Here is a 24,955-nt window from a genome sequence, read left to right as displayed (position 1 = left end):
ATACAATGTTTGAACCATTGGATGCACATGGTCCTCAAGAATGGTTTGGTAGTCCTTGGCAGTGATGCGGCCATCTAGCACAAGTATTGGGCCAAGGGAATGCCATGATATGGCAGCTCAAACCATCACTGATCCACCCCCATGCTTCACTCTGGGCATGCAACAGTCTGGGTGGTACGCTTCTTTGGGGCTTCTCCACACCGTAACTCTCCCAGATGTGGGGAAAACAGTAAAGGTGGACTCATCAGAGAACAATACATGTTTCACATTGTCCACAGCCCAAGATTTGCTCTCCTTGCACCATTGAAACCGACATTTGGCATTGGCATGAGTGACCAAAGGTTTGGCTATAGCAGCCCGGCTGTGTATATTGACCCTGTGGAGCTCCCTACAAACAGTTCTGGTGGAAACAGGAGAGTTGAGGTGCACATTTAATTCTGCCGTGATTTGGGCAGCCGTGGTTTTATGTTTTTTGGATACAATCCGGGTTAGCATCCCTTTCAGACAGCTTCCTCTTGCGTCCACAATTAATCCTGTTGGATGTGGTTCGTCCTTCTTGGTGGTATGCTGACATTACCCTGGATACCGTGGCTCTCAATACATCACAAAGACTTGCTGTCTTGGTCACAGATGCGCCAGCAAGACGTGCACCAACAATTTGTCCTCTTTTGAACTCTGGTATGTCACCCATAATGTTGTGTGCATTTCAATATTTTGAGCAAAACTGTGCTCTTACCCTGCTAATTGAACCTTCACACTCTGCTCTTACTGGTGCAATGTCCAATCAATGAAGACTGGCTACCAGGCTGGTCCAATTTAGCCATGAAACCTCCCACACTAAAATGACAGGTGTTTCAGTTTCATTGTCTAACCCCTGTATGTGTTGAATTTATGACGGTGTATGCCTGCTTGCTTCAGAAATTCTGGACAATTTGATGTGGAGAGATTAAGGAGAATCTTATCCTGTTAAAGTCTGTTGTGGAGAGTGTGATCTCTTCTGCCATCATCTGCTGGGGTAGCAGCACCAGAGCCAGGGACTTAAAAAAGCTCAACAAGCTGATAAAGAAGGCTGGATCTGTTCTGGGGACTCCTCTGGAACCTCTGGAGATCATTGTGCAAAGAAGGATTCTTCATAAAATGTAGAACATTATAGAGAACCCTGAGCATCCTCTTCATGAGACTGTTGTACAACAACAGAGTGTCTTCAGTCAAGAGGCTTCTTCAGATCTGCTGTAAGACGGAGCGCTACAGGAGATCCTTCCTGCCTACAACCATCAGCATCTACAACAACTCTTTGAAGAAACCTGCATAATATGAGCTACGACAACATTTAATTTCCCTTTGGGATTAATAAAGTAATTTGGAATGGAATTCAATTAAAGCAATGAAAATGGATTTCGCTTAATGTTGGTGATAATTGTTCATGCCTGTTGTAACGTTTAGCTTTTGAAATGTTTTGTAAAGTAGAAATTAAAGTTTTGTCTTATCCGACATAAACCAGAAACAAACCGGCAAACACACTCGCAATCTTGGAACCATGAGTCATGCTGTTGTTTACACTTTTATGGACAGTTGCATGTATCTTGTCTCCCAGTGGATATTTGACAAGAGGCCAAAAAAGAGTGTTATCTCCTATCCTTCATCTTCTAATTTTTCAGTCCATGCCGATGCGGTCCCTTGACACATTTTCTTCTTCAGAATTTAAAAGGGCTGATGCTCCGGGATGCTTGCCCAAAACAACTGTTGGAAAAAACCCATCACTACTCGACATGGAATGTAGGGAGATTTAATTCACATCACACACCATGAGGCCCAGGCGGGCATCTAAAGCCTTCTGGTTTTCCAAGACTATTTTTTTTCTGCTTAGTGTTTCCTCTGTCTTCACTGTTCCTCTGGCTTCTTCTGTTTGGTCGTTATGCCTTCGTTTAAAAACATTAACATGGGGTCAAGGTTTCACGTTGTTGTTGGGTTGTATTATGTGTAAAGTAACACACCGCTATAGTCTTCAGTTTTGGTATAATGGTAACCTTTTGGGTTGTATTTCTTGTTCAGAGTACACTGTGTCTCTTTAAGGCATTTCATATGTTTTACAGATGAATTTGTCCGTGTTCCTAAAGGTTTAATCAGATTGTCTGCAACTATTCCAAATAAAAGAAATGTCTGGATGAAAGATTTACAAATTAATCCCAAATTTTACTTCTTGTAGATCATAAAATAGACTTCTTTTCTTTTAATAATTGAAAATGTATAGTGAGACTGCAATTTAGTTTTTACAGTTTTTGCATTATTTTACTTTATTATGTGTTCTACTAAATTATATCATACAAATATCCTCTGTACTTATGCATTTTATAAATTGGATAAGCTGATAAATAATTTTTTAAAGAACCAGAACCGAGACCATGGTATTTCCCCCTTTTCCAGGTACAAGCTGATACGAAGACGAGTCATCTGGCTAATAGGACAGTGGATCCCCGTCAAATTCAAATCCGATCTTCGGCCTTTGCTCTACGAGGTGATCTTGACCCTCATGCAGGATCCCGACCTGGTGGTAAGCAAACTGCACACGCAGCTTGGTTAGACATTTAGAAAATATGGCATTTTAATGACTGGAACTGCAGAACTCTGAATTAAACATTTATAAATTCCACAAAACAAATCTTTGGAGCAAGTCATGCAAATATGCCAAAAGAAATTAAAACATTAAGACAGCTTCATTTGATTCCGTATGAATAAATTTCCTCCTTTTCATCAGTTGCAATATATGGCCATATATTAACATATTTGCACTGTGCTGGTGGACGAAAATGCACATAATGTTTGTCAAACAGCACTACAGGGTGTTCATCGACAACAACAAAATTTCTCAATATCACAAGATGGTAAATGGACTGAACTTATATAGCGCTTTTCCAGTCATACAGACCGCTCAAAGCGCTTTACACTAGAGCCACATTCACTCAACGTTCACACATTCATACACCGATACGCAGATCAGTAGGCAACTTGAGGTTAAGTGCCTTGCCCAGGGGCACATTGACATGGCCTGAGGAAGCTGGAATCGAACCCACAACCTTCTGATTGCAAGATGACTACTCTTCCTACTGAGCCACAGTCGCCAACATTGTCTGGTTTCAATAAGGAGAAATGCCAGTTAGCCAGCATGAATCGTAATTTCCAATCAGAACTATCACACTGTCACACAGCAGCAGCTCCTCTCGTCTTTGAAGTTTACTTACCAAGTTTGTTGTGAATTCTGCACATTAACATATTTGCACAATATGTGTGACTATAGGTCATCAACCACCATCAACCATTTATCCATTTAGACATATTTTCAACAAACAAATGCCCACTGGTTTGCCAGTACTGAGCTTTAGTTGGATCATTAAAAAACAAATCTTGAGAACTCACTACCTTTTTAAAGTGTCTTTATATAACACCATACTTTCCATCAGTTTTATATCTTCTCTAGCTCAGTGTTGATGTTCTGGATGCTGCCATTTCTCTTTCCTGTGTTTCCTGTATTTCTTGATGACTGATACTTTCTCCCAACTGGGATTTCTGACTTTTGATCCTCAACATGTCTGACTTGACACATACAGTAACAGTCTGCAATAAAGTCACATCTTATTAATACTGGTGATGTTTTCCGTAGATCCATGCTGAACGGGGGTGTGACACTCCTGTCCTTGAGGGCTGGTGTCCTTCAACTTTTAGATGTTTCACTTGTTGAACACACCTTGACATTGATTTTACACCAAACCATTGGAACGCTTTGTACCGTGCCAGAGTCCAGTTTCTGGAGCAGATCATGCCAATGTGAACTCGTCTCTTGGTCCTCCCTTCTGTTGGGACGTGCCTGGAACATCTCCCAAGGAAGGCGTCCAGGAGGCATCCGGTATAGATGCCCGAGGCACCTCAACGGGCTCCTCTCGATGTGGAGGAGCAGCGGCTCACCCTATCTCTAAGGGAGTGCCCGGCCACCCTACAGAGGAAGCTCATTTCAGCCGCTTGTTTCCGAGATCTCGTTCTTTTGGTCATGACCCAAAGTTCATGGCCATAGGTGAGGGTAGGAACATAGACCGACCGGTAAATCAAGAGCTTTGCTTTTCGGCTCTACTCTCTCTCTTTACCACACCAGTCCCCATTACTGCGGCAGCCGCACCGAACCGTCTTTCAATCTCCTGCCTCATTCTCCCCTCACTTGTGAACAAGACCCCAAGATACTTGAACTCCTCCACTTGAGACAGGAACTCCCCTCCAACCTGAAGAGGACAAGCCACCCTTATTCTGTCGAGAACCATGGCATCTGACTTGGAGGAGCTGATTTTCATCCCAGCCGCTTCACATTCTGCTGCGAACCGCCCAGTGCATGCTGTAGGTCTTGGCTAGAGGGGGACAGCAGGACCACGTCATCCGCAAAAAGAAGAGACAAAATCCACTGGTCCCCAATCCAGATCCCCTCCAGCCGTTGCCTGTGCCTAGAAATCCTGTCCATAAAAGTTATGAACAGGACCGGTAACAAAGGGAAGCCCTTCTGGAGTCCAACATGCACCAGGAACAGGTCCGACTTAGTTCTGGCAATGTGGACCAAACTCCTGCTCCGCTTGTACAGAGGAAGGCCCCAGACTCTGTACTCCTGGAGAACCCCCCACAGGGCACCATGAGGGAGACAGTCAAATGCCTGCTTGGCCTCACGGTGCCCATCAGCCACCTCAGGAGTCCCACAGGCCAACCACAGCCAATAGGACTCCTTCTTCAGCTTGACAGCCTCCCTTACTGCCGGTGTCCACCACAGGGTTTGGGATTGCCAGTCCCTCATGGTTCCCCCTGCATGTGGTGGGTCCACTGGGGGATGGCCTTGCGTCTCTCGTTCTGGCTTGGCCTAGCCCGGTTCCCGCGAGGAGCAACCCAGCCACCAGGTGCTCTCCGACGGGTCCCTACCCCAGGCCTGGCTCCAGGGTGGGACCCCGGCTCCGGCGTACCGGGCGATGTCACGTGCCTCAATTATGTGGTCCTCATGAAGGTGTCCTGAATCGCTCTTTGTCTGACCGTCACCCAGAGCCTGTTTGCCATGGGAGATCCTACCAGGGGCATTTAAGCCCCAGACAACGTAGCCTCTAGGATCATTCGAGCACTCAAAGGAGGGGCAGCTGCAGGCTTCTTACTCGAAAACAGTTAGTGGGTGCCTGGAGACAGCATGTTACATGACACAAACTGCCTGAAAACTGCCACTACAGTCTGTTTCACTGTGAAATTCAATGTAAAGGGTGAGGCTTTGATTGTTAGGAAAAGGCCTGATTCATTAGATCATATAATAATATGCACAGTTTTGCACGTGTTTTTTAAAATATAAAAAACAATATCAGCGCAAAACACGGCTTATTAATGCAGCAGGTATAAAATCTCAGACAGTACGACAACCACAGGCAAAGGGAGTTGAATTTAGAGATTGAATTTGAAATCAGTCGTTTAAATATGCCATGATCGGAACCTTGATCCAATATTTTGGACCAGATTTGGACATCCCTGCTTTTAAATAAACCTTGAGTGTGTTGGTATTTTAGGTCGCTTCACATTTCTGCATACACTGCCAAGTTTCCAGAAGCCTTTTACAACTTACTAATTTAGACTTTTTGTAAAGTTTTGTGAAACTTAATCTTTTAATTAAAAAACAAAGGCTTCTGTGTTCCTATTTTCTTTAGATGTACTCTTGATAAACTACCGCTCCTATTTTGGTAGACGTGTTATTTGATTGCCATCCTTGCTAAAAAATGTTATTTACTGCTATTGAATTTCATTAGCAGACGACTTGATTGATGGCTTATTTTTTAACCGTTTATAAGAAAGGATGTCAATTATTGTTTGTGGCGTTCAAATTAAAGGTAAAGAAAATCAAGTTACATCTGTCTTTTTGAACCACCTTGTTGAAACGTCCTGTCTAAATCTATCTCTTACTTCATTATTTGAAGGAAGGACTGTTCAGATGCATGATTTGTATTCCCTGAGCTAAGCAGAGTAGAATGTAATGTGATAGTAATGAAATGTTCTCTGCCTGAGCCAAAGGTTGGGGTTGAGGTATGCACTGACAATGGTTTGTCTGCTTGTCAGCAAGATAACAGAGAAAAACCACCAGGTGGAATTTCATGAAGTTCTCCAAACAGGTGGAACATGGTGAGGGGAGAAAACCATTACATTTTGATGTGCAGCTGATGTCAAGGGTACACTATGCATCAACATCGGTATGTTTACCATCAGCCAGATGACAAAACATCCCAGGGTGAAATTCATGCAACGGGTGGGAAGGATTGGGCAACGGACAAATCCAGCAAATCTTGATGAACCTTTTTCTTTAACCTTACTTGAGGATATTCTTTCTCTAAAACCATAACATCTCCTGATGTTAAAATTTCAACATAATTATGATAATACCACAAACAAGACTGAGCCCTCTCTAGCAATAAGCTCTGATTCTATTATTGAAATGGAGCAAATCATAATCGCTGGGTCTTAGTTCCGCTCTGGCACTAATTGTATGACTTCTATGGTGAGATGTGAGATTTGTCATGTCCATCTATTTAGCAGTCTTGTGAAACAGTAAAGATTGAGACACACATAGGATCACAAAATCTGACAACACTGACAACTTGGTTTTGGCCTTTCTCCAGCTCCTAGATGTCGAGTTTTACCCTTGCGTTCTAAGTTGAAATGTCCTTTCAGGAAACAGATTTTCATTTTGCTCTCTTCAACATTAAGTGAAAATACCACAAAAGTACAAATTTTGCTGCATTTAACATAGCAAAGCAGAAATGTATGACATCATGTAGTAGCTTTCATTTTAAACAAAAAAACAACATTGATCATTGTAAAAACTAATACAACCTAATAGTAGACTGAATAACTCTAGCTTTTATTTATTGTGATTTGCTTTTGATGCATAGACTTGAGCAAAAATAATTATTAGACTGAATAGCCAATACATTTGGTGGTAGACCGTCTGCCCTGTGCGAACTGTAACAACTGATAAAGCTGGTTATCTCTTGTAATATCCAGTCAGGCAACAAGCCTACAGTCAGCTGCTTCCATGACATGGTAGTACCTTACCAACTGTGATTTCCAAACATCATCGCCTTAATAAGGGTCGTGGGCACCAGCATATGTTATATAATGATGGTGAAATTTCAAAGAAAAAGTTTGTCTTTGGCAGCTACCTCACTCCCGTCATATAGTTTGCCCCTCTAAAAAAATAATCCCATTAATTTGATGTCTACATGCAAACCTGGATTTGAACTTTTAACCTAGCTGCTCATGTAGCAGCATCTGTGATTTTAAGTCACATTGGGAGACGTGCTGCACTGGTAGCTTGGAAGAATTGAACACTCAATTTCTGCTGTCAGGACCATGTGCAGATTCACTAATCCTATTTAAAGCGTTTATTTCTTAAATGTCAGAGATGCATTTTTTTTTTTTTTTTGCAAATTGTGGTGAGCTTCATTGCAACAGACACCTGCATGGGTGTGCATGTTGCTTCAACCTCCACTTGCATAATGCAACGCCTGGCCAAGTTTTCTACTGCATTTTATCTGATTTTCAGTGAGAGAGATATTGCAGCGTTATAACAGCGATTCAGATTCAGTTTCTTCACCTCTCCCCTCCAGGGCTGTTTATTGTGTAACCAAAGAGATCCTGTTTAGATAAAGCTTTTATTTCCCAATCAGACAGGAGCACTTACAATTCAATTCAATTCAAAGATACTTTATTGATCCCCGAGGGGAAATTAGAGTTGGATTGAGTTGGATTGAAATTGCAGTGAAGTGGGATTGGAACAGTGGGACAAAAATTTTCTAATTGTTTCTCATGATGTTTTGTAGTTTTCTAGTTAAAGTCAAATTAACAGACTATAAATTTGTCTTACTGCAGGGAGTGATCATATTTAATTTTTCTCTTATAATGGTTTTGAAACTTGTATAGGGTAAGGTAAAGTTTGTTTCAAAACCATAAATTGTTAAAAGCTTGGTATATTTTGATACCTAAAACCAGTCCATTCTTCTCAGGCATCTTTCTTTGTGTACCTACAGTGAAATGCCCAAGAAGATGAGTGTTTCTTTCAAGACCTGGAACTGGTGGTCAGGGTAATCTCTTGCAAACAGAGGGTAAATTTAGCAGAGGGTTTACTTACTGTTTGCTATGACTGTAGCCCAATTTTAATATGCAGGATGTTGAAATTAATCAGTTTGCTCGTCTCTCTTCAGCTGGCAGAGGAAACTTGGTATTTCTGTGAAAAGCATCACATCATTCCTGCCAATTACATTGTTGTCTCTCGGTTGATTCAAGCTTAGTGTCTTTAAATATGTAGCCTTGGTGCAGAGTTGTGTGTGTTTGGACTGTGCAAGTTAACCAAAGGGAAGACAAGCAAGATGCCTTTTTTATGTCTGTGGAAAGAATTGAAAGGACTCTGCCACTACTTCTAATAATGAAAATGAATGAGTGGTTAAAAAAAATATCTAATGTATCCATTACTCAATTAGAGGCACTCTTTCTATCTCCAGTCTAAAGTCTTGATTTTTCAGTTTGATTTTTACTCTTTATAGATATTGGACATATTTAAAAATAGACAACGATCAGTTACTGAACACTTCATTTACCATCATTATGTGCTTCAGTGAAGCTTAATAGATATGAAGATTGCTCACACTGTAAACTGTAAATTGCCTAAAGGTTTATGAGTGCAATTATGCCTCTCAGGGTTTCAGTGTTCTTTCTTCACATTGTCTTACTCTTGCATCACCAACGAGCTAACCAATCGTGTCTCTGATCAATATTCCCTGGGCCACTTTGATACTCTGGATGATAATGAATTATTGATCTTAAACTTTTAATGATGGTAATGGGTAAAGCTGCAATATGTTGGTCAGTCCAGATAGTTTAAAAATGTATATTTACGTTGGCCCTTGTTGCTTGGAAACCAAGATTTTTATTTCTGATAACTTGGATTTTATACCAAGTTCTAGGGGTGGGTTAAGAGCCTCAAAGCCGGGATAAAAAGCTAAGAAGAGCTTTTTCCCACCTTTTCCCTAGCAGTAGCCCTTAATGTTTCACCTGCTGCTACAGTCATAGAAGCAGCTTCTGCTCGCTCCTTATTCACAAAGCCTGACTTGTTCCTTATAGCCTTCCTAGCCATAACACAGCTAAGCTAAGACTTCATAAGCCGGTTCACACTTTTTTTAGGCAGAACGAGAAGAAATAAGCTGCCAGATATAGTGTGAGGTGGAAGAACGTTGATTATGAGATGATGGCCTGTTTTCAGCTTTTTGGTGCATTTTTTTCCCTCTGCTTCACAGTTTGCTTTGTTGGCTGAGCGATTTTCAATCAATCCACTTTTATTCATGCAGTGTTTTTCAATCGAGGCAACCTGAGCTGTCTCACAGAGATGGGACCTGGAGAACATTCAGATATAATAAAACAACCCCCAAAAAATGAAACGAGCAATGTAAATGGATTAAAATAAATGTAAAAAATCTTGAAAACTCATAAAGAAACATTGGATAAAAAAGAAATGTGAATCCATTAAAATTCAAATAAATCATGTTAGAAAACAAATATAAACAAGTTTGAAAATATGATTTTATTGGTTTCATCTTTAATATTAAATTATATCACTGGTTTCAAAATTATTTACTCATGTTAGATTTACAGCATCCGTACATTTGATCTCTCCTCTGCACAATCTCTAGAATATCCAGATGGGTCCTCTCTTACATCTTGGTCCCTTCAGCTCACTTCCTATATTTTCTATACGGTTTAGGTGTGTGGACTGCGATGGCCATACGTTTGGTTTCATAATCCTGATAAAAGGCTCAAACACAACACATTTCTTTGTCTAGTGTAGCTGAGAACAACGGCTATATTTTCAACTGGAGTTAATGATACCATTCTCTTTAACTAGGTTCTTATTGCCTTTGAAAGAGAAACAGGCTCACAGCATCAGATTCACAAATGTATTTAAGGATGGGCATAATGTGCTTTTCCACATATCCATCCTTTTTTTACTCGCTATATTTAAACAGAAATTAGCATCTGCGTGACACGCAAAGTAGTGTTGCATTTTAATACTTTAGAGCGACTGTCATACAAAAATGTGAACAAAGTTTTTTCCCATCCTACAAAATATGTTGCAATAAAGTAAGATGGATGCATGTTGCTCGAATTGTACTTTTTGCTCCTCATTTCTGTCTTCTCTGTATCAAATTGAATTCCTTTTTTTATTGCAGACTAAATTCATTTCCAGTCAGGGTTACAGTTGCTACAATTGTTAGCCATGTTTAAAGACATTAGACTGGGAGTTTTGGCAGTTTGTTCCATTTAGGTTCACTTTCTCATCCTTAAACGAAGAACGACTTTAAAGTATTTTCAATATGGATTATAGTGTTTTGGATTTCTTGCCAGTAAATGTGGATTTTCATGGACATGGTTGAAGCCACAGGTTCTTAGTGGGATTAATAATCATTTAAAATGTGGCGCCAACAAGTGAACTTTGCGAAGACAAAATCAGAAAGTAGTGCACCTTCATTTACATGAGGTTGCTTTTCTCCCACAAATAATTGTGTAAGTAATTGCTTGAGTTGAAGCAGTAAAATATGATTGTATCACAGTCCAGAATCCTAGGGAGCCCAGTATTATACTGACCACATACACAGAAAAAGTTAGGATTAAAAGCTATATTAGAAGAACCAACATGTCCAGGCTGTTTATTTATTAGGTAAATGACCATCCACAAAATATTAAATAAATACATCAATAAAACCCAGGAAAATCTTTGAGTTTTTCTCGGCCTATCCAGTCCACATTAAGTCCATTCACACACACAGATGCACACATAAAAGACGTTCATGGGAGTTAAATTCTTGTGGTTAAAGACCTCCTTCCTACCTAGCAGGTGAAGATGATTCCTGTCAGACTTCTTCATGATCCACTGTAGTTTGTTTTTCGCTGCCCGAGGCAGGTAGTTTCAAGTGATTTCATTTAACTATGGAAGAGTCACCTTCAGAAAATCTAACCTGTGAGAATTAAAAAAAAAAAAAAATACTCGTATATAAAACTTTAAATTAGAATAAATAACTGAACAACTTTTTTTTTTTTTTACTTGTGAGCTATAGCTTGGGTTCAGAAACATTAAGCACCACAATTTAACAGTTTCAAAACGCAAAACATATTACAGAATAACACAAACCTTGGAAAAACATTTTTCTCACTGGCCCCAAACATGTTGCTTTACTTGGTGCTGAGGTAGCTCCTGAAGAGCTCATTTAAGCATATAAAAAAATCTAAATAGTCTGACATTTCACTTTCAACAAGCTTTTATACTTTCAGCACCATTTGGGAATAAACAGACCTTATGCTATAAAGTGTGCTGCTCTGAGTGGTCCAGCCAGACAAGCCTCACAGCTTCAGTCTGTGTTCGCTGAATGGACGAATGCGAGAAGCAGGAAATAATACAGTGCTTCGAAAACTGTTTACCCCCTTACAGATTTCTGCTGTTTTGTCCTGCTTAATGCTTCAGATGATCAGACAAACTAATATCATACAGAAATAACATGAGTAAAAAGCTGTTTTCAAAGTATTTTGTTTGAAAAACAGTTATGATGATTTTATTTAAGGAAAAAAGGGTATCTAAAACCAGCCTTTTCCCAACCCCCAACAATCACCCGCTTTCAGCCATTTTGTTGCAAAGCATTTTCTAAGGCATTTGGACTGCAGTAAAACCACAGTTAGAGCCATTATCCAAAAATGAAGAAAATATGGAACAATTGTGAGCTGTCCCTTGAGTGGCTGTCCTACCAAAGCTACTGCAAGAGTCCATCACTGACTAATCCAAGATATCTCAAAAGAACCTTGAACAACGTCTGAAGCGTTGCAGGCATCAATTGCCTCAGTTTGGGTCAGTGCTAATAATTTAACAAGAAGAGACCGGCTAAAATGGCATCAGTGGGAGAGCTTCAAGGTAAAACTACTGCTCAACTGAAAGAACACAAAGATCAATTTTACATTTGCAAAACACATCATGAGGATCTCTTGAGATGTTTAGGAAAATATCGTGTGGAGTGACAAGGCAAAACTGGAATGCTTCGGAGGGTGTGCGTCATGTTACATCAGGCATAAAACAAACACAGCATTTCAGAAAAAGAGCATCATACTGATAGTTAAATATGGTATTGGTCTGTGGGCTAAGGGGACACGTTTATTTTTATCAGGGCAGCTTTGTTTGGATAGCTTTTTTTACCCTTTATATAATTGAAATCATTATTTGAAGTGATCTGCAAGATCTAAGTCTGTAAAAGGGGAAATATTTTCCTGACACTGTAGTTGACTTACGCTTTTGAAGCCTTATAATTGGTTGTTCAGATACAACTATTAAAACCGGGATTACACTTATATGTAATACATCTCTATATTTGAGGTTTACAGTTAAACCCAACATAGATGCTTATATTATTTAGAAACCTCTTAGCAACAAATCGTGCCCTGGAGCTTTGTACATTTTATCAGAAGATTTTGGTATATTGCTGTTAGATCAATTTCTGGGAGTCAAAGCAGATACCATCTGCATACCATCTGCAGTGGGATTAGCAGGTGCCTCAGCCCAGTGTAGGAGACTTATCACTTTCATCAGCTCTGGGAAAAAGCTAACATCAGCTGCCAGGACCAACTGTTCTGACCTGCTGGCAATTGCACAAAGGGTGATGGTATGGGTGGCTGGAGAATTAGAAACAAATGATGATCTCTGCAGACATCACTGATGTTGATGATAAGAGGCTTCAGTGTTTAATGCAAATTTTAAAAAAAAATGGATCATCGCCAGCATCTTTAGTAATGACTTCTGTGTCTTATTGCCCTTTTGGCTGGTGTCAGCAATTGTTTGCTGAAGAACTGTAAAAGTCATGTTTTCTCCAGTGGATGTAGCTATAGCTATGTTACTGAAATTGCTTTTTCACATTGCTTAATGTAGGAAGTTCGCGTAGTGTCAGAAAGATATGCAAGGTTGTGTGATATTACTGATGAAACTGGGGTTAATAAATGAATAATTTAAATAAGTTCTATGCCATTGTTGTAGTAAGTGACCAGTTACACAGTAATTACATTTGAAGCAACTTTGCATATCAGGGGTTACTCTGTTATACATTGTATATAAAGATTTGTCTACAGGACTGCATGCACTGGGATTTAAAACTCGTACTCACTGTCGCACCCCTAGAGACGTAAAAAAAAAAAGAAAAAAAATGTATATATATGTATGTGTGTGTATATATATATATATTTTTTTTTGAATAGTTTAGACTGATTTGTATGGTATCAAAGTAATGCCAACAATTGCTTCAATTTTATACAATGAGTAAACGGCAGATTGTCCGAGTTGAGATTCTTCCATGTTTTTAGTGTTTTAAGGTTGGAGAAGTAAAAGGTGATTTTAAATAAATGTAAGTTTTAGGTTTTAGGAAGCCCTTTTTCAATCAATGCAGGTTTTAGAACTCATTAAAACAGGCCATAAGTCAGTGAGATGGGATTTCTTAATTTATTTATTCTTCATATACTTGTTGCATTCTTTTATGCAGCTGTTGTTTCATATTTGTTGGCTTTGAAATGACAAACAACAATATGCTTTTCTTAGCTTCATTCACCAGAAACTCACTCTGTACACTTCCCTTATTTAACTTTTTTGTGCAGCTAGGTGAATAAACATGTTTGTGTACCAATACAGTGGCACTGTGAAATTAACTTTTTTTCCTCCTCCCTCACAGGTGCGGATTGAAACGGCTACAACACTAAAGCTGAATATCCTCCCTAAGTTTCAGGCTGTTCAGACAGGGACGAAATTTTCCATCAAATTAAGTTTTGGTGCTAATATAGTTTATTTTTGAAGACCTGTTTTATCCCCACAGAACAAATGAAACATTGCTTTGGTTTCAGTCTGTCCAATGCATTAAAGTTTTATCCATAACTCAGGATCACCTGTTGATGACTTTGAGTTCCGGACAGAACAATTTCTCCCTGTGAGTATAAGCTCTTAGAAATCCATTTTTAAATAAACTAATGAATGAAGTTTTTGTTTTTGTGGTTCATCTTCGGAATTAGTCTCAAATGGCTTGTGTTTTTTTTCTCTGTTTTAGTACCTGGAGTCCATCTTTGGGCTGCTCTTCCAGCTGTTGCAGCAAGTGACAGAATGTGACACTAAGATGCAGGTTCTCCATGTCATTTCCTGCGTCGTAGAGAGAGTAAACACCCAGGTGAGATTCGACATATTAGCATGGTTCCAATTGCACTTTTTTGCGGGAACAGACTCTGCCTGCACTATAGCCAACATAAAAACCACACAGAGGCAGCCCAGATGTCAGTCAAAGGGCCGATGCGCTCATAAAAAAAGAGTGTATCAGCCTAAATTTCAGCATAGCGGTGACAGTTTTCAGCATAGCGGCCCGCTACGCTGAAATGCGCTGGCGAGAACCCTGTATTATGACATACAGTTGATAAAAATGAAAATCCAGTTTCTTAGAACATTAGAATGTTACATAAGACCAATAAAAACGGATTTTTGATATAGAAATGTTATGTTATGGCCTACACTAGGGGTATTCAATAAAAACTCACTGAGGTCCAGTTACAAAAATTTCCAGCTTTTGTCTTTTTGTCTCTTACCTATCTCTTAACAAAGTGCACTTTTATAGTACACAACTAGCTATGTTACCATATATAAAAGCAATCCCTGGCAAATAAAATGAAGGCCTTTATTTCAGATTAAAACAGAAACCTCAGAATAAAATACATTTTAAAAATGCAAACAGAGCCTAATAATTCTTTTTTCTCTTAGATTTGATTTCCAAGCCTAAAGAATTGAAGGCTAGGAAAAAACCAAGTGCAAACCATTTTCTAAAACAGGTCAGCATCTTCAGAAAACGCTAAATAAAAATGTCTCCTTTAGAGGGAAAAATGAAAATAGAGCTTTTAAAATCATCTTTTCCTTTTCGATTATTCTTTTATTTTCCTTTTCTAAATGAGAGAAATGGGCATGTCACTGCCATGCCAGTAGTTTAAATCTTGGTTGGAAAGGAGTCAGAGCCATTCTCATGCAGACATATGTATTCATTTAAGCACAGATTTTGAACTGTCTGCTGGAAGAATGAACATAAATTTCTTCATCCATTCATCTTTACAACAGTGGTTTTCCCCATCAACCTTTCTTTTTTGGAACAATCCATATTATCACCGCCTCCTCTTCCACTCTGCTCCGGCGCGCTCACTGCGCTACCCGCGCAGGAAAAACAAAAGATTTGATTGGTTCGACTGATTGAAGTTATGGCTGTAATACCTGGACTAGAGGTGACCCCCAAAACACACCGCCCGCGTCTCTGCTCGGCTCTGCATCTAAGCTGTTTATTCCTGCGAGTTTTTATGCCCGCGGGAATAAACAACCACTGCAATAAACAGAACCGTCACTCTGTCCAGATTTGGACTGAGGTCTGTCATTTGGTGATGCCTGGCCTACACCATCAGCGGGAACACTCCATACTTTTACAGTTCTTCAGCAAACAATTGCTGACACCAGTCACAAGGGCAATAAGACACAGAAGTCATTACTAAAGATGCTTGCCATTTACAATGCTGTAGCCAAGCATATATGGAATGGAAAGTTGAGTGGAAGGAAAAAGTACACTTAAAAAAAGGGTGGATAAGCAACATCGATTCAAGAGTTGAGGAGAGGTTCAGATGTTGTGAACTGCCTTGATCAACAAACTGGCCTGCCCGAAACCCCATAGATAATCTGGGGTGTATTGTCAAGAGGACACCAGAGGCAACAATGCAGCCGAGTTGAAAGCTGCTATTAAAGCAAAGTAACTTTAGAAGTGCTTAACACCTCCACACGACGCTGTATTGATGCAGTAATTCAAGCAAAACCATGTTCAGACCAAGTAGTAAGTGAATATACTGTACGGTACATGGACATGTTTTTCTGTTGGGTGAGGTTTCTATTTATGAAAATCCCCTTTTACTGACCTGATGTAATTTTCTGTGAACTTTTAACTTTGGGTTTTTATTAGCTGTTAGCAATAGCAATTAAAAATTCAAGCAACATAGGAAATGCATCACTCTGTGTCTAAGGAATCTATTTAATGAGTTTCCTTTAAAATTGTATTACTGAAACAAGTTAACTTTGATGATATCATAGTTTATTGAGATGCATCTGTACATGTCTCAAGCATGAACAATAAAGTTGTGGCGACGCTAAATATGAAGGTGCCCTTGTGCAGGGGAGACATTCTGTTACTCTGTGATGAATAACTGCACAAATTGGAGGTATTGACCTGTACTCTGAGGGGAAAAGGTGACACTAAGATACAAAACATTTGTCACCTTTTGCAACACTCAGTGAGCAGAACAGTAAACCAATAGCAAGGCTACACAGTTAGATAGACATGAATAATTTCTCAGTTATTTTTTCAGTATGTCTTTGCCCGATTCTTTTTAAATCACAAGGCCCCAGGCAGCACTTGTTCTTATGTCTGCTCTTATTCAGCATGAGGGTACAGTCATCTCTCTGTACTGCCTTTATGGTCCTATAGATCCAATTTTTTTCTGAACATCAATTTAATCCATTTAACTGTCAGCCCTAAAAATAATGACCTTCCTCTGGACCCTCTACTGTTTTACTATGATTTTCTTTTTTTAAGAGACATCCAAAGTATCTTTGCCTACATGATTCCTTAACTTAAATATGTCAAAAGTGTTACTTTGAACCCAGTGAACTGTCAGTTTGGTTGCGTCTTCACCAGTCATTGGTGCTGGCTGAACTTTGAGTCAGTTGAAGACCCATTAATATTCTAGATCCCCTCACAGGGGGATTTTGAACTCACAGAGTGGCAGCAGTTGAAGAAAAAAATAACCCGTGCGCAATGAAACCATGAGTGCGGCTTGAGTTGAAATGAATACTATGACAGGTATGAGATTTAGCTCCTTTTTCGCTGTCAATCTCACAAATGTCACCCTAGGCTGGTTAGTGGGTTTGTTATTTCTCACTTTTTATCTCTCTTCTCGGGACTGTATGTTGTGTTCCTTCTGCTCCTAACCTGCTCCCCACTAAGGTGCAGTCGAGCAAAAAAGAATAAAGAAATCCCATTGTGGGGTCTGTAGGACGGCCACACAGCCACTAAAGAGGATATGAATGATTAGCAAGAGTCAAAGTGGAAATAGGCACGACCCTGTTTGAAGTCCTAAATTTACTGCTAGACTGAGATTTCGCAGGTACATTTCCCTCAACAGTTGGTACAGAAATAAAGAAATAGTGACAACATCCACTTTTTGTGTGACTACATGTCATTTAGAGTGTTTAGAGCATAACTTCTTAACACTTAAATCTTATTATAAATGCTAAATGTCACATAGATCACAGGTAGTTGGCTTGGAAAATGTCAAATGCTTTAAAAATAATTTAAAACGGAAAATATTCACATCGTTTTTACTGCGTTACATAAAGTTAAATGGACAACTTTGTAATAAATATTAGCAAGGTTAATTAAGTTAAGTATTCCACCTTTCAGTTTCTGTGTATTGCTTACCTGCTCGAAACTGAAGCGAAACATTTACATTCAGTGCTAAGCACCCATGTGCCAGTTTCTAGTATCAAGATTTAAAGAAGTTACAACTCGAAAACCGCAAAAACCTTCCATCATCACTCTAACAGTGAAAATCCTTTTAATGACCAGTAAGTGGGTGGGGTTTTCTCCAGCTATTTGGGGTACTACAACACTGCAGCTCCTCCATGTGCTGCTGCACACTGACTAAACACAGCACAACTACTGCAATTTTTCCATGCTTATAAGAAAGTAAAATTCCGCAGTTTGAAAGTATTTCCGGTTGTGAAATGCACAGACAGCCATGGTGTGAAAACTAAATCAGTGCCAGCCATTATTCTTATGAATGTAGTGCTATTTTAAAGTTACAATTGGCATTAAATTATGTTCAGCTCAATAAACGTGTGTGTGCTAAATTCAGAGGTTAGTTCTATATTTCTGCTTAATCTGTGTCAAAATCAAGCAGCAGATAATGGATATTTAGATTCATGGAAATAGTGAGGGAGGACATGCCTGGCATGACAGGTAGACATGTAGGACAGGAGGATACGGAAACATGATCTTCTCTGGTGGAAAAAAAAAAGATAAACTACATTAAGTATTTTAACTGCTCTGGATCTACAGATTCTGCTGACACTTTGAGAGGATCTTTGGATTTATGTGTGTGCAAGAACCTGTATTTTTAAAATTTCAATCACCAAACAAAAACGTTTTACAACTGAGCACTCTGGTTACTATAGTTTTGAATCTATATGTACATTAAAAGTCAAATGCTGAACAAGTCTGAGCCTTTGTCATGTTTTGGTTTGCTAACCAACTAACTAACTGAATACTTAAGGTGTGACAGGTTTTCACTGTAGTTAGGCCATCTCGATTTAAATTCAAACATTTTTAATTAGAAATTTTAAGTGTGTGTCTGTATATGTTGCATTAAACACTGTATAAAACATTTACTTTTATTTGAGCTTTCACAGATGCTGTTTTTGCAATGTGCAATAATCCAGCCATTTCCTAAACGTAATGCTGGTTTTTAAAGTAAATGACTGAAAGACGCTGACTGGTCCATCTGCTGTTTGGCTCAGAAAAGTTCCCTTATTGCGCTGTTCACTGACAATCGTTTCCACTACAAAATTATGCCCCGTTTTTACTACAAGGCTGCCTGAGGGCCCTTAAGTGTTGATATTGAGCCTTTTTTTGAGGTTTACTTAAGACGTTCTTATGTAATCATGTAATAATGAACGTAAATTCGTAGTAGTTCCACCGACCATTAGAAAGTAGTGAGCATTCCGCAAGTTTTATTCTAAAAGCTCAGCCTGTCAGTTTTTTTTATACCGTCGTATTAATGATGTGTTTGCAGTTACTGTTATTAGTGTTGCTGATACATGTATTTGCCTCTAAAAGATTGGCCTCTTTCCTTACTTTAATGACAGAGTTCAGAGAAAATCTCTCACACATTTCTGTCAAATTTAGTTTTGATTTCTTGTGAACTGTAAATTAAATTTTACTTTGATTTTACTGTAAATGAAATTTTATTGTGATGCATAGCTTTTATTCCCCTTTTTTGATTTTCTGCTTCAGATCCGACCATACGTAGGCTGTTTGGTTCAGTACCTGCCCCTGCTCTGGAAACAGTCTGAGGAACACAACATGCTTCGATGTGCCATACTCACTACGCTTATCCACCTGGTGCAGGTACAGAGCTTCATCAATCACTGTATACTGTGCACAAAAACCAAGTCATCGGTTGTGATATATGGCCGTGTTTAGTACATCTGGCACTTTCATGACTTTTCCTTTTCTGGCCGCTGGCCTAAATTATGCACATTTCAAAAAATAGTATTTTTTATAATAGTGTCTATGACGTCGGTTTTCTTCCTACTTTGTTGGTCTTACACAAACTCAGAAAGTTCATAACTCTTCGGGAAAATGTACATTACACCTGCTTCTGGCAGCGCTGAGCGTCATCTTGCAAGACATTTTTTATTATTTGTCTTTTCTGATAATTTGCCTCAACATCACTTTAATTTGTCACAAAGGTAATGAGAAAAAATAGCTCCATCCATGAGCATTAGTACCCACAGGAATGTATGGAAGCAAATTGTTACCATATTTCAAATGAAAAAGCATTTCCAGAAATGCTTTTTCATTTTAAGAATGTGGCTGCATTGTTTGACTCATAAATGAAATTAGTAATCAATAATCCTATTTGCATTTTAATTTTCTTCAAGACTGCTCATTCTTTCACTTAATTAAAATGAAAAAGACAAAGACATTTGAGATTTATTTTTCAAAATGTACCCCAGCAAATAGATACCAAAATTCAATTTGAAATGTAAAATTTGAAAATTAAAAAGCATTTCCAGAAATGTTTGGTGTGGGAACTGCACAGGAGAGGAAGGAAGTATCATGGGTTGTGAGGACAACACACAGGATTATGGGATGCCATCTGCCCGACATGGATTCTGTTTTATACTACACTTGGGGTAGTTGTGTATTTCTCCAAACCTTTACAGTAAAATTATGAAATATTAATTCTGGTTATAATATAGATAACCCTCTAATAAAATCTGAAGAGATTGTGTTGTCACCTCTCATGGTTTTGGAGAAATAAATTCCTGAATGTGGGACAAATGCATATAATGGTTGAGCATTTTGAGGTATTTTGACAAGATATTTCTCCTAAACTGTACAGTAAAATATTAAATATTTATTCTTTTACATAAAACATCAGAATCAGAATCAGAAAAGCTTTATTGCCAAGTACGTTTTTGGACATACAAGGAATTTGTTTTGGCGTAGTCGGTGCAATACAATACAAATTAAACAGTATAAACATATCTACAATATAATATAAATATATGTGCACAGTTTTAAGTGAGTGAGAGTAAGCATAGAGCAGTATAAGATGCAAGAGCAATACAACAGTGCAGGTGATCATTGTGCAAGTAAAGCAGGAGTCCAAGCTGAGCGTTAATGTAACGCATAGAGTTACAGGTTACAAGTGTCCTGTCAGCAAAAAAGGGGGGTGTGGGGGAAAGGGAGAGTGTCAGGGTGGTTTCCGGGCTTTGTTAACCAGGCTGGTGGCAGATGGGAAAAAACTGTTCTTGTGGCGTGAGGTTTTGGTTCGGATGGACCGGAGCCTCCTGCCAGAGGGGAGAGTCTCAAAGAGTCTGTGACCGGGGTGGGAGGGATCAGCCAGAATCTTCCCTGCCCGCTTCAGGGTCCTGGAGGTGTACAGTTCCTGGAGCGACAGTAGACTGCAGCCAATCACCTTCTCAGCAGACCGAATGACACGCTGCAGCCTGCCCTTATCCTTGGCTGTAGCAGCGGCGTACCAGATGGTGATGGAGGAGGTGAGGATGGACTCAATGATGGCTGTGTAGAAGTGCACCATCATAGTCTTTGGCAGGTTGAATTTCTTCAGCTGCCGCAGGAAGAACATCCTCTGCTGGGCTTTCTTGATGAGGGAGCTGATGTTTGGCTCCCACTTGAGATCCTGGGAGATGATGGTTCCCAGGAAGCGGAAAGATTCCACAGTGTCAATTGTGAATGTGAAATGTGAAAGTTGTAAAAATGTAATTAATATAAATGTTCTGTAGGTTACTTTTCTGTTTTCCTCTTATTTTCTCAACCGTTGCCAGGATCAGCGTCCTTGCTGCTCCATTACCGTAATGCGCCTTGTATGCGCGACGCTAATCTTTAGGAGAGAGCTGGTGTCAGCTGACGTGACCGCGTATTTCTGACTTTCGGCTCACTTGACCGCAGTTTTCTTCTGTACAGTTGATGTCTCCTCACTGAAGCGACGCCGCAAGCCCTGCAGTTCGAGCAGAAGTTCAGAGGTGCGGGGGATCAAAGTCTGCTGCTTTAGTCAGCGCTAACCAATAGGGAAACGTCTTACAGCGTTCGTCTTTAGGCCCCGCCCAGGATGTTCATGTTTCCAGAACTCAAAATTCTTTGAGTTTAACCAAAAACAGAGAGCATCAAAACCAAAAAAGCGAGACTCGTAACCAAAGATTTTTGACCTGCGCAAATAAAAGTTTATGTCTTGCAAATAACTTTTTTTCACTTCGTGAGAAAAAATGAGTCATTTTAATCAAAAAAAGTTTTATCAAACAATTTTTTTTTCTCCCCAAAATAAAATATTACATTTAAAAAAAAAAATCATTACAACTTTGAAAGTTTTGATCACAACTTAATATTTTTTGATTGAGATTAGTTTTTTGCTTGATTGAATAATATTGAGACAAATTTACCTCCATATTTTCCCCCCCGTAGCACAACGAAGGAGGGGGAGCGACTGTCGCCTCGAGCGCCACATCACCCAGAGCCAATGTTGTTAGAAAGTTGTCTCCAGTACTGCACCTACCTACCTAAACGCCCTTATACAGGCATATGCTACGTCATGAAGCATCAAATGGCAACAAATATGTTTAATTGTGAACACGGTTCCTTCACTAATAATAGTAATAAGCAGTCTGTTACCTCAATCCGTTGCTTTGCATCCTCTGACGGATCGTCTGGTGGCCTACGCCGAACAGCTCCGCTATTTCATGTACTTTGAAACCATTTAATAAATAGATTTCAATGGACTCAAACAGGATGTTGATGGTTAGTCGTCCTCATCCCATTTGAGGCTCCACAGCATCCAGCCGTTCCAGGACTGAACGGAGGTTTACTATAGCAAACTCATTAATGTTCAAATCTATGATGGCAGAGTATGCAGCCAAGGTCTCCATGACTTGTTCTACTCGGTCACGGGCATCAGACTCGGATATACTAATGGATTCTACCTGCTCAGCTAATTCTAAAAGTGTTTGCAGAATTTGAGGGAGCGCCATGACCTGAGATGTTAAAGACCCAGCAATTCAATCAATTTTCCCGCACGTTTGCAATGTAATGCAATGCAGACGTGCACAGCGCCCTCTACCGAACAAGATGGGTAGCTCGGCCAGCAGGGAGCTGAGGAAGAGCAGTTGCTGACGTCACTCTTCTGTGCCCGCCGCTCTGAATGCTTTTTCGTTTCCCTAACCCTAACCCTAACCCTGGGCAGTACTTTGCGGGCAGACCACAAAAACGAAAAAGCAATGTCTTTTTCATTTTAATTTTAATTTAGTGAAGGAATGAGCAGTCTTGAAGAAGAAAATTAAAATGCAAATAGGATGATTGATTACAAATTTTATTTATGGGTCAAATAATGCAGCCACATTCTTAAAATGAAAAAGCATTTCTGGAAATGCTTTTTAATTTTCAAATTTTACATTTCAAATTGAATTTTGGTATCTATTTGCTGGGGTACATTTTGAAAAATAAATCTCAAATGTCTTTTTCTTTTTCATTTTAATTAAGTGAAAGAATGAGCAGTCTTGAAGAAGAAAATTAAAATGCAAATAGGATTATTGATTACTAATTTCATTTATGAGTCAAACAATGCAGCCACATTCTTAAAATGAAAAAGCATTTCTGAAAATGCTTTTTCATTTGAAATATGGTATCGATTTGCTTCCATAGGAATGAAGCTGCCCATCTTGGTCTTTAATCTTTAATATGCTTTGGACCCCTGTGTGGCTGCGACTGCATTACTTTATAGTGGCAGATGATTATGACATGTTCCCATTGAGAGTAACACGAGAACACATCTGGCAAACTTAGTGAAACTCATAGGGTTCAACAAATTAGCTTGGGATTGCTCAACTGAGTTTGCAGTGCCATGCAAAATTGTTAATGCCAATTGAACTTTTTTCCTTTTTGTTATAACAAGTAGCTTCTGTGTATTTCACAATCAGGTAATACTTTCTTTTGGTCTATCATATGCATTTCTGTTAAATACATTGACGTTTTTGCTTCTAGATGGACAAATTGTGGAAAGAGGTATGAATACTTTTACAATATTATGCTCTATATTGTACATGCTATTAACTATAGAGGAAATGCTCATCTTCTCTGGATTGACGGACATCTTCTGATCCTTATGTAATCCAAATATAAACAGAGCTAATTTGGATGGCATGGCAAAGGTCAATGTTTAATACGCAGTTGAAGTACTATGAAGTATTGGATTAAAGGTCTTGTAGCACAATGGAAATGAGACTGTTAAGTGTGTTTATTTTGGTTATTAAACTTAAGTCCATCTGGCACTGGAGCAAACCAATCTTGTCTTTATGATCGCATGGCATTAAGTCAACTCTTCAGCTCATAAAAGCTACAGTATTGACTGGCTTGTTTTTAATGGATGAATTTTTCCTGTAAGACAAGGTTGTTCCAGCTGGGGATTGAGTGACGCTTTCATTTCTTTTTACACGCAAATAAATGTGGGAACAAATAAAGGTGGTGCCATCATAGAAACACTGTTAACTGTTATGAAACACTACTCTGGATCCTCTTCGCCTTTATACGGATTAATACTCCTAACCCCCCAAAACCCTGCTCTTCCATCATGCGACCCAACGAACATGCTTTTTAATGCTTCAGCATCACTTCAAGTGTTTTTTTTAAATACACAAAGTGAAGTGAAATGTGAAGGGATTGGATGCATTAAGTTTTGCCAACAGTGGTTAGGTTTTCCAACAGGAGTCTTAGAGCATGTGTAGAAAATATTGAAGAGAAGTTTGAAGGGATAATGTTCTTAGTGTGGATAAATTATAAACACGGCTTTGTTATAAAAGCCAAATTTTGTTTGTGCATATAAGCAGCTGAAAACAGATATTTACACACGCTACATAAAACAACATTCCAAGCTTTTTTTTTTTTTTCGTCACTGTCTGAGATCAAGTCTTACTAAAGCAGTCTATCTATCCTAGTCTATATCCACCCCAAAGCGGATGCCACCATAGCCACAGATCACATCCAAAACACCCATAATAAAACTAGAGCAGCTATCCCCTGACTGACCAAAATTAATCCTGGATTACTTTAACCACTGCATCCTGGATAAATCTCTTAAAGGATATCACAAATATGTATCTTGCTGCACTGAGCTTGTGAAAACCCTAGAAAGATGCTATAGGTCAGTCCCTGATGCGTATAGATCTGCTGCACTCCCCTCTCTAGGCTCAGCTGATCATAACATCATTCAAGTTATCCCTGCTTATACCCCAGGAGAGTTAAAAAGGTAACTAAGACCATTATGCAGTGGACCACTGATAACATTGCCACCTTACAGAACTGCTGTGAGGTCACTCAGGTCAAAGATTGGAATAGCCTTCTCAGCTCATTGAACAACATCAGTGAACAGGTAGATGTAGTCACTGCATACATCAACTTCTGTGAGAAAACAACAAACTTAAACAACTGAAAGAAGTTATTCACAGGAAAAAAGACCCGTGACAAAGCAG

At 39.2% G+C, this 24,955-nt stretch overlaps 1 protein-coding gene across 1 annotated transcript in view; it reads left to right on the top strand.

The window, feature by feature from the left end:
* The window catches only part of ipo11 (importin 11), a 178,408-nt gene that overhangs the window by 73,269 nt on the left and 80,184 nt on the right, over positions 1–24,955 (top strand). Inside the window, exons 16-20 of the mRNA XM_047381873.1 lie at positions 2,425–2,551; positions 13,800–13,833; positions 14,011–14,051; positions 14,169–14,285; positions 19,203–19,316. Of these exons, the coding sequence (XP_047237829.1) occupies positions 2,425–2,551; positions 13,800–13,833; positions 14,011–14,051; positions 14,169–14,285; positions 19,203–19,316 (433 nt within the window). The remainder of the gene's footprint in view (positions 1–2,424; positions 2,552–13,799; positions 13,834–14,010; positions 14,052–14,168; positions 14,286–19,202; positions 19,317–24,955) is intronic.

The sequence above is a fragment of the Girardinichthys multiradiatus genome, chromosome 12 (genome assembly GCF_021462225.1).
Source record: "Girardinichthys multiradiatus isolate DD_20200921_A chromosome 12, DD_fGirMul_XY1, whole genome shotgun sequence".
Lineage (NCBI taxonomy): Eukaryota > Metazoa > Chordata > Actinopteri > Cyprinodontiformes > Goodeidae > Girardinichthys > Girardinichthys multiradiatus.
The sequence above is the reverse complement of the archived record's forward strand: the minus strand, read 5'-3'. Positions and strand labels throughout refer to the sequence as shown.